Genomic DNA, 10757 nt, shown 5'->3' with positions numbered 1-10757 from the left:
ATCAATGATATTTCGCGGTCAAAATACATTTCTATAAAGAAATTACTCATTCGAATTCACTTTACTTTTTTTTCTCATATAGAGTTATCTTATCCATCATCGTGAGTGTCGGGTCGCTATCGAAGTTGAGTATTGTTAAATGGAAAATGTTTTTCTAATGATTCATTTTTTTTGTCTAGGGTAATGATTTCATTACTCATCAATTACATGTCACTATCAAAGATTAGACGAAAAGCAAAATATAGAATTTTCAATTAACCTCTTGAAGTGGGGCTTGTTCTCATAAAGGACCCCATGAATAATTTGAGTTTTATATCACATCACATGACCCTATATTTGACGAGTGTGTATCAATGCATGCCCGATGCTAATTGCCCGTCGGAAAAAAAAAATTGGCCGGCCGAGGCAAAGGAGAAGGGCGAACCTGGGCGGCGGTGGCGGCGGCAACGGCACCACCCAGGCACCGGCGAAGGCGGGTCCCTCGCCGGGCTCAGGTGAACGGGCCGCCGCTTCCTTCGAGCTTGCCGCCACGTTTCGCGTTTCTCGCCGTGTTTATCTCTCTTTCTTTCTCTCTCCTCCGCTGCGGCGAGCAAAACCGCGAGTGAGAGGAGAGAAGAGGTCAAAACGCTGGGAGATAAAAAAGTGGGACCGACGAAATTACCACGGCGTTATGGGGTCACCCCGAGACGTATGGAGTTCTGGCATGGCGTTTAGGAGACATTATGAAAATGCTGGAAAATGGAGTTAAAAGTGGAATATGCAGGCTGCGGTTTGTTTTTTTTTTTTAAGGAGAAATTACCAAAAAAGTCATGAATGTATCTTATCTGTACCAATTCGGTCTAAATTTTTCAATTTGGTCAATTTAGTCCCGATCCTTTTTGACGATTTGCCAATTTAGTCATTTCGCCTAATTTTGACTGGAAATTGCTGAAGTGGACATCGGCAGTGACTTATAGGACTACCGGTGCTGATGTGAACAATTTTTATAATTTTTTTAAATTTTTTTGATTTTTTTGATTTTATCTTTTCTTTTTCTTTTCTTTCTTTTCCTTTTTCTTTTTTATTATATGAAGTTCAGCGAGGACTGCAAAGCCCTCGTCGCCCCTCGTCGGCGGTGAGTGAGGGTCATGGCCCTTGCCCAAACGGCCACTAGGCAAGGGGCCTGTGACCAGAGAGGCCGACCCTCGCCGGCCAGTGGGTGAGGGCTGCGAAGCCCTTGTTGGCTTCGGCGAGGGTCGCGTCCTTGCCCAAACAGCCATTCGGCGACCTTCCCCGGGCAAGGACAACAAGAAAAAGAAAAAAAACAAGAGAAAAAAGAGAGGAAAAATTATAGAAATTCAGAATCTTTGAAAAGAATATATTAAAGAAATCCATGTATGTGCCGGCCATGCCACGTAAGATGGCTAATATCCACGTCATCGATTTTCGGTCGAAATTTGCCGAAAGTACTAAATTGAAAGGGTTAAATTGAATTGATACAAATACAACAAAATTTAGGACTTTTTAAATAATTTTCCCGCTTCCGTGGGATCAAATACCGGCTAGTTTTCGAAAGTTTCCAAATTGCTTATCCTGGGTTCGAACTTTGGATCGTGAGCTTTGGATTCGATGGACGAGAGCAAACCATCTGAACGTATCGCTGCCCCGAACGAGATCTCTCTCTCTCGATTTTTTTCCCCAAGAGAGGAAAGTTCTGCGGCTTAAAGCTAACCGAACTGCCTCAGCAATCATTACCAATTGAAGATGGGGGAACAAAATGGAAGTCCCAAGAAACATAGGAAATCCATGAAGCCCATCAATGAAAGCTGCCGCCACTTCAACCGGAGCCAAAACTCAGCGATATGCTTCTCTGTCTCCGCGAGAGCGCCGACGGCGGAGAACATCCGCCTGGAGGTCGGTCCTAGGGATGCAGGACCTTGTCGGTTCTTGGCGGGCGTCGCCGCCACCGCGGCTGTCCGACCTTCCCTACTCTCTGCTTCTCTCTCTCCCGGAACGATATTGCATATTGGACTAATGTTCGGGAATCGCATTGAATAAATTGAAAATTTAGAGACGGCATTGCACATTGGGTCAAAGTTCTGAATGACCATTTATTATGATTTTTAGACAAAATTGCCCTTCGAGATGCACTTATGTGCCGGTTGATCATTTTTTTCGTGAGAGCACACGCACAAGACAAATTTCGAGGCCATTTGAGATGAAATTCCAATTCAAGAGCGCTTTTCAAGAAGGAGACTACCTCAAGGGGGTTATTCGATATTTTTCCCCAATAAAGTTATTCCATCTTTTAGCAATGGCCTGTCACCAGTCGAATTTCTTTCGATGGCGAAAAAAAAAGATGATTATTCCCATTCCATTTCATTTTCTTCCGCCTTTTTTCCTCCGGAGGAAAAAAAAAGGGTTACTTTATTCCTCAACGACGACGTCGAATCCAATTATATAATTCGAAACACCCGTCTCATTCCATTCCATTCCATTCCATTTTCCGGGGCGCGCCCTTAGCTGGCGCCCACCTACACCTACCGAAAAATATATTATAATAATGATTAGCTTGCTCTCATATCCCGCAAGCACCATGTCCTACCAAAAAAATTTCGAATTCAAAATAAAGGCCCGTCCATGTCCCAACCTAGAAATTCAACAACAGAAAAGAAAAGAAAAAAGAAGAAGGAAAAAACAAGGCACCATGGGGGAGAGGGGCAAGTGCGTCAATTCACAGAGGACATTAATCTCATTTTCCTAAGTAACAAAGAGCCACCTCCTGTCCAAAAAATATATTCATCCATCTCTCTCTCTCTCTCTCTTCGGAATCCGCCATTGATCTAGCTCCAAGCCTCCCTTTGTCTCTCTCTCTCTCTCTCTCTCTATCTCTCCTTCCGTAACAGACAAACGAAATCTCTCCTGACTGAATCAAAAACTCTACCCATCCTAGATTGTATTGTACCTGAGGAACACACCTCACTCCCACCATTCCTCTGTCTCTGTCTCTCTGTCTCTGTCTCTCTCCTCGAAATGGGTTCTCTGGTTCCGTTCCAAGACCTCAACCTGCTGCCGGACCCGCCCATGTCCGCCACCGTCACTCCCAAGATCGAGCCAAAGCTCGAGCCTTTCGACGAACCCGCTCGGACCCATGTCGCCAGCCGCCGCCACCACCACCCCCCGCAGCAGCGGCCCCAGCCGCTGCAGGCCCCGGGGCTTCCCGATCCCGCCGCCCCCCCTCCTGAATTCCTGCTCAGTTCCCCGAGCACCCAGCTGACCCCCTCCCCGGACGGCGGCGGCGACCATCTCTTCTCCGAGTTCCATCGCGTCTCCGCGCTCTTCCGCAGCGCGTTCGCCAGGAGGTGCCGCCGCGGCGGGGGCGGCGGCGGCGGGGGGGACGTGGACGTGTTGGATCCCAAGACGCGGGCCATCGTCCCGGTGAAGAACGAGGAGGCGCAGCTCGCGCCCTTCGAGGCCTCGCCGAGCGGCGGTGGCGGCCGGCGCCACCAGCTGCAGCCGCGGTCGTCGGAGCTCGTGAGGGTCGCCAATCTCGGCGACGACGACAAGAGGTACTTTCGCGAGGAGGTGCGCACCGCCCGCCTGATTTACGATAGCCTGCGTGTTTTTTATATGTCGCATGAGGAGGGTCTTGATGGTAGGATGAGGAGGGGTGATTTGGCGGCTGCTTCCATGATGAGAGGTTGTGGGTTGTGGGTGAATCGTGATAAGAGAATCGTGGGACCTTTACCCGGCGTAGAGATAGGCGATGTCTTCTTTTATAGGATGGAGTTGTGTGTTGTTGGTTTGCATGGTCAGCCGCAAGCCGGCATTGATTATTTGACTGCTAGCCAGAGCTCAAATGGCGAGCCGATTGCGACCAGTGTCATTGTGTCTGGAGGGTATGAGGATGATGAGGATGCGGGGGATGTGATTATATATACCGGTCATGGTGGGCAGGATAAGCTCAATAAGCAGTGTAACCACCAGAAGTTGGAGGGTGGTAATTTGGCTATGGAAAGGAGCATGCACTATGGAATTGAAGTTCGGGTTATAAGGGGGATAAGATACGGGGGTGGTGCGACACCCAAGATATATGTGTATGATGGGTTGTATAGGATTCTTGAGTGTTGGTTTGATGTTGGGAGGTCTGGTTTCGGGGTATACAAGTATAAGTTGGTGAGACTTGAAGGGCAACCGGAAATGGGTAGTGCTATCATGAGGTTTGCTCAGACCCTTAGGACAAGGCCGCTGACGGTTAGGCCAAGGGGGTATCTCAGTCTTGACATGTCGGCGAGGAAGGAATGCATGCCTGTTTTTCTGTTTAATGACATTGATTCTGATAGCACTCCCCTGCATTATGAGTACTTAGCCAGGACTGCGTTTCCTCCGTATTTGATGCTTCAAAATGCCAACGGCAGCGGGTGTGAATGTGTTCTGAGTTGTGGAAGCAATTGCTCTTGTGCTTCGAGAAATGGGGGTGAGTTTGCCTATGATCACAATGGGTTACTTATGAGGGGAAAGCCAATAATTTTTGAATGTGGGCCATTTTGTAAGTGTCCTCCGACTTGCCGTAATCGTGTGACACAGAAAGGTTTAAGTAGTAAGTTGGAGATTTTTAGATCAAAGGAGACCAATTGGGGTGTTAGGACCTTAGAGTTGATACAAGCTGGTGCTTTTATCTGTGAATATGCAGGAGTTGTACTCACGAGAGACCAAGCCCAGATTTTCAGCATGAGTGGCGATCCATTGGTCTACCCGGGCAGGTTTACTGCTAAATGGACCAAGTGGGGAGATTTATCCAAAGTGTTTCCGGATTATGCACGCCCTGCCTATCCATCAATTGCTCCTTTGGATTTTGCAATGGATGTCTCAAAAATGAGGAATGTTGCTTGTTATATTAGCCACAGCTCAACTTCTAATGTAATGGTGCAGTATGTATTGTATGATCATAATAATGTTTCGTTTCCTCACATAATGTTGTTTGCAATGGAGAATATTCCTCCTTTGAGGGAGCTCAGCCTTGACTATGGTGCTGCGGATGAATGGACTGGGAAGCCTCCTCTTCTCTGTAACTGAACTGTCTTGGAAAGTTGGAGGATGGTGTCCATATCCTATAACTAAATTGGAGAAGTGACGCATTTCGAAAGTGATGCAGTGCAGCATTACAAGGGCTGAGGTAAACTTAATTTTATGTTCTGCAAGCTTTAAGAAATTATGGAACTATGTAGAACCATTATGTTCGTCTTTGGAGATGGATTCTTTGGGTTTCATTCATTTGCTTTAAAAATGTAGCTATGTTTGAGATTCTTACTTCTTGTCTTGTTTGATCAATTGTTCTATCTTTTCTGCATTTAGATCAGTTGCTGACAATTAACTCTCTGGTGGAAATTGTTGATGACTAGAATTTTTTGGCTGTGGTCAAATTATTTATGACGATGGTGATGATTATACCTATTACCATTTGAGAGATGATGGCTACATAAGTACTTAGTTTCATGTTCCTTGACGGGGAGCTATTATTGCTTTTGCATGTAGGAAGATCTTAATGAGTCATTCTCGTTTCTTTCTGTCCCTTTGGATTGTTGAATATGCTCCAATCAATTCCTTGATCAGGTGAATTTGTCTCATGTAATGGTCCTGCAATGGAAGAAGTTTCATCTCGAGAAAAACGAGGAAGCCACGGCATTGTTTTTAATAGTCCCAAACAAGGTCATGAAAGTCTGATCCTTTTTCTAATCGATAGTGGTGTTTGAAAGATTGGATCTTGTGATCAGATCTAAGATCATAACGTTGTATGTCTTATATGACATATATATAAACACCTGTGTACAAATGAACAAACGTTTTTAATAGACCAGAACTTCAAAGAACTGGTATTGCCGAGACCTATATGATCTCTAAAATTATAACAATAAGTCTTTTGCCCCTTACGCGAAAATCTCGAAATGTAGAAACTTTTATGAAAACTGAATCGGTAGAATCGCGCCAACCTATGATCTATTCAATCAAAATTAGGAATCTCCAAATATCCGGGCAAATTAAAGAACAGGTCGTTCTTTGATATTCTGTATTGTAAAACCATAAGATACATCATCAAGATTGGAATTTTGACAACTACGCTCTCGCATGGGTCATAATTGATATTGTTTAAGAGTTACTACTTTTTTAAAGAACCTCAATCAACTTTTTTTTATTATGTAGACTGAATCTGTTGCTGCTTGATGCAATGGAGAATGCAATGCTTTAATTACCTTTCGTTATTTCCTCTGTTACTCGGACTGGTCTTTAACACCCATGCTACCATCGACATGACCTTGGTGTGGGTAGGAAATCTATGTTGGACTCCTCCAAAAGAATTTGGACTCCTCTATGGAGAAAGCTCAACAAAGTTTGAAACTTCTCATTCCAAAGCTCCGTCTACTTTCATATATGTGCCTTTTAGCATGAGGTCCTAACCACATTGTTATGTGTAAATTCTCTTTTTGGCCTCTTGAGGTGTGGAATTCTGGTAAGGATTTTATTTCCCTGTTTTTGCATTTTGCGATGAGGAGACTCAAAACAGCACGACAGGTAAATTGAATTGGAGGTCACGTTTAGTTGTAAGGAATGGAAGTGAGACGCAATGAAATAAGATTGGTGTTGAATTCGAATAAAGTTAGAATTGAACAAGCATCATACCTTTGGTTTATAGGTGCGACATTTAAAACCGCTAGATTTTTGGTTTTTCCCCCTTCTACTAGTTGGTCATAGAAGTAGTGATAAAAATTCTTATACATCTTTGGAATTGTCCACACATTAAACTTGATTAGGCCTAACAACTACAGGTGCTTTTTTTTTTTGGTCGAAACCACTACAGGGGTTACTGAAGCCAAAATCCTGTCAAAACTGTACACTCCGTGCATCGACATTTCATAGCCATCATTTTCATCATTGAACCTTCTCTGTTCGTGTTGCACAACTCTTTGGAATAATGAGGGGCACTGCATTTGGGTTTTCAAATAACAAAATTTTTGGAAAGGGTTAAAAAAGAAAGTACATATCTTTTTTCCTGCGGAACAGGAGAGCAATATTTAATTTTGCTTTTCCAAGGGTGTTAAACAAAAAAAGTACTTTATCTAGCTGGACAATAGAGTGATATTTGATTTTCTTTTGTAGGGCATATATCACGATACGAATGAGTCTAGTTGTTAAGTGGTGGGATGAGAATGTGAGAGCATGGAATTGCCTCTCTCTTGTTTTTAATGTTCAATGCACATTGTTCCAGCCACCTTTGATGGGATCATTCAATAATCACCTCGTTGAATGCTGATTCCTGTCTATCAAATATGGAATTATGTCTTTTGGCAGTCATTTTTCATTTGTTGCATGTGTGATTGGTTATGTTCTTTTAAAAAAATTAGCCGGTGTTTATGAGTTTAAAGTGCCAGTGGGATTGATTTCCGTAGAATGGCGGTCTCTTCTTAATCTATATGATTTAGAGGTGTCAGACCATGTGAGGATGAATACATCTGTACAGCTTACGTAAATTGTGCTCAAAGTTTGTACTTTCCACTTTAGTAAGATATATGTTGTGAGAGATTTGGTGGGACCACTGCCAACTGTTTTAAAAGCTTAAGCTGTTAGATGAAGACATGTTTTAATATTTAATTATTCTAACACTTCGCCTCTCGCTTATCCTGGTCTTTTTACCTAGTACTAAGCGTAGCCATATTTAATTGGGGAGGCAAATGAGATCCGGAAAGATTTGAACTTGGGACCTCCTGGCTCTAATACCACGAGAGATTTGGTGTGACCACTGTCAACTGTTCTAAAAGCTTAAGCTATTAGATGAAGGCGTGGTTTAATATTTAATTATTCTAACACATCGTATTTTTTCTTACAAGATAGGCCCCTAATATTCAAGGATTCTGTGAAATTGTATTTTTTTGGTGCCAAGAATGAGTTAAATGGAATACTGCAAGTGAAGGAGCTAGGAGAGTGGGGCAGCCGATGATTATTTGGTCGATTGAACTATTCTTTCAATTAATACGGGATCCTATTAAATAGATGAACCTAATTAAATGTGTTGTCGTGAAGCATATGCTTTATGATGGGTCTTGAATAATGACAAGATTAATATCATCCTGAACTAAGGGAAATGACCATAGTTTACCGTTTTGAGGTTTTTACTTGACGTACTTCTAGGTGAGGAGGTTGAAGCTTGCAAGACTTTTCTTATGTTAGCAAGGAGACAACTTCCATTTGTAGCAGCTTGTGCTTTGAGCCTTTGCCTCTTGCTTTTTATGTTGGTATCTATAGATATGTTATAAGATATAGGCAGTCTTCCCAGTTTTATTATATCAAATCATCGACTGTCATGGATGAGGTAATTCAGTCTTTGTCAATTCAAATTTTTGGTTTACTGTCACCAGACATACTGGTTCGTCTCATCTGGTCCCAGCTGAATTTTGTATTGTTGGTTTCAGCTATTAGAATACAGTGAAAATGTATTAGAATTGACTCATATTTATTATGTGTCTAAAATGGGATAGGTTCAGCTATAGATATGATGTCTCCATATGGTAAAGTTAGCTTAAGCCGGTTGAACTTAAGAGGAAAATTTAGTTGTTTCCTTTTCTGCCACGGTCAGTAACCGTACTCATGCCTGAAAATGGCTTAGGGAATGGATGTGGAATATAATTAATGGGGTTCTGTATTTATGTAGTTGGCATCATTTATGTGGATCTAATCTTACACTGTTCCGTCATTTTAACTGCACGCCAAATCCTAATTTAGATGTTCCCGTCGGTGTTGACATATAGATGTTCCCGTCGGTGGTGACATAGGGCCATTAGCAGCCTTGGTTCATATTTCCGTGGATGGACATGCTTTTAGTCGGCTGTATGGAACTGAGCTGATTAAATGGGTCTTCGTGAAGTTCATGAGATATGATCAGAAGGATATTAAGAGGAACTATGGAAGCTTCTTCATTATTTTGTTTGTCCAGGATAGCCAAGATATGAAGTTGATCAAAGGGAATGTCGGAATGGAATAGGCACGTTGCTTAATATTTTGAAGTGCTAGGTTTTATGAAATAACCGTATTGACGTATAGAATATCTCTCAGATACTATGCTCCTCTTTCTCCTGTAAACTTATGATTTGACCTTCATTATGCGATTCACCTCCATTTTGCCTTGACCCACAAAAAAAGGAGATAAATCTCATGTTTTTATTTTGTGGATCAGATATCGAAACACTTAATTCTTGTTGTTTCTGGTAGAAGTCTTGCTATGACTATGAGCAGTGTAAAGTTTCTGCGAGTATTTTTTCCTTCCAATTGAATCGGGATTTCTCTTTAGTTCAGCAACTTGTAATTCACTGTCTGTGTGTTGTCCACCGAAACTTCAAAGCCATATTAACTCAATGGACACAAATATTTTTTAAAGTCGATGGTATGAGTTTGTTTTGTGGTGTGCAAATTACTTGATTTATTCACCACATGTGGTATTGCTTGTGAGTGGGATGTGGCTCTAAAGATTACTAGCAATCTTCTTGGTCATATCCTGCAGTTGCATTTCATTTTGATTTCTGCTCTTCCTGTGGCACAAAGTTTTGGTTTGTTTCTTTGAGAAGATTAAAGCATTCACGTCTGATGACAGCATTACTCACCTTTATAATTTCTTACATGCAGATTTTGGTTGGATCTTTTGCGGGCATGTGTCTGCGGATGCCGCTTCCCAGTTCTGTCCCCATTTTTTATATGCGAGCTGATGCTGCCGGTGAACATATTAGAAACAACAAAACTGGCGGTCCATCAAATTTTTGGACGTGATAACCTTGTAGGAGAAATTTTTGCCTAGGACTAGAACTCATGCAGATCAGCTGCCGGCCGAAGTACTGATAGCTGTTTTTGCTGACAGTCTACCTTTTTTGTACTTGTAGGATAAGGCCGCTTCACACGCTGGTCGGAATTGTCGAATACTGACATCGGTTGTACACATAAACCCATAAATCCCAAAATCTGTTTTACGGTTAACTTGTATATAAAGTTTGCATTGCACCATGGCTGTGCAGTTAACATGTCTATTCGTGCAGACGTAGTAGGAAGTCCATCTCTCTCTCTCTCTCTCTCTCTGGCTAAATCTTTCCTCGGTTTCCTTGTATTCTTCTTCTATTCTGAAACTTTTGTTTGAGGACTTATGCTCGATCAATGTACTACCGACATAGCATTGGATAACAGGGGCATGACATTGAATTCATTTGCATCTCTGAACTGATTGAGAGGTGTGAAACGAGATGGAAATGTGTTATACCATTTATTGCCGTGTTAATCAGGGGAAGCTTATCAAGAAGGGCTCGCAATGTTGTTTGCGAGGGTAATGAGTTTATTCATTGCGGAAGAAAAATGGCAGTGTGAGCAAGATGCAGCATGTGAAGGAAGAATCAACACTTTTAAAGAGAATGGTTCACAGGAATTGGCAGGGTTCCTGACTTATTGAAGACAGAGATGCATCAGAGAGATGTGGAATTGCTGTCACAAGAACTAGTTCTTGATCTCTCTGTACGAATCTTTCCTCTTCTTGTTTTGGGTTGGGTGGGAGGGGAGAGCCGCTTTGCATGAGGTGGAAAGCTTTCAAGTGATGAAAAATGATGGGGTCCTGAAAAGCAGAAGATGTTGTAGTAATGGAGAGATGCTTCTGAAAATTTTCCCTAATGCAGAAGATTTAGCTAAATCCTTATGCAAACTGGGCTTGAGCTAATGCTTTTGTTGGTTTACCTTTCATTTTTTTTTTTATT

General features: G+C 42.3%; 1 protein-coding gene across 2 annotated transcripts; it reads left to right on the top strand.

The window, feature by feature from the left end:
* Positions 1-2801: 2801 nt before the first annotated feature.
* Positions 2802-10041, top strand: LOC115694114 (histone-lysine N-methyltransferase family member SUVH9). Of its 2 annotated transcripts, XM_056315031.1 has the most exons (3): positions 2802-4456; positions 4673-5155; positions 9652-10041. In XM_056315031.1, exons 1-2 carry the CDS (start codon positions 3013-3015, stop codon positions 5053-5055), a joined length of 1827 nt encoding a protein of 608 aa, XP_056171006.1. In that variant the 5' UTR covers positions 2802-3012; the 3' UTR covers positions 5056-5155; positions 9652-10041. The 2 variants fall into 2 exon arrangements, with proteins under 2 accessions (XP_056171006.1, XP_030477094.1); XM_030621234.2 differs by having other exon boundaries at positions 2804-5155.
* Positions 10042-10757: the final 716 nt, after the last annotated feature.

Source organism: Syzygium oleosum, unplaced genomic scaffold (assembly GCF_021117445.2).
Source record: "Syzygium oleosum isolate NSW1041296 unplaced genomic scaffold, Sole_v2.1 Sole_v2.01, whole genome shotgun sequence".
Lineage (NCBI taxonomy): Eukaryota > Viridiplantae > Streptophyta > Magnoliopsida > Myrtales > Myrtaceae > Syzygium > Syzygium oleosum.
The sequence above is the reverse complement of the archived record's forward strand: the minus strand, read 5'-3'. Positions and strand labels throughout refer to the sequence as shown.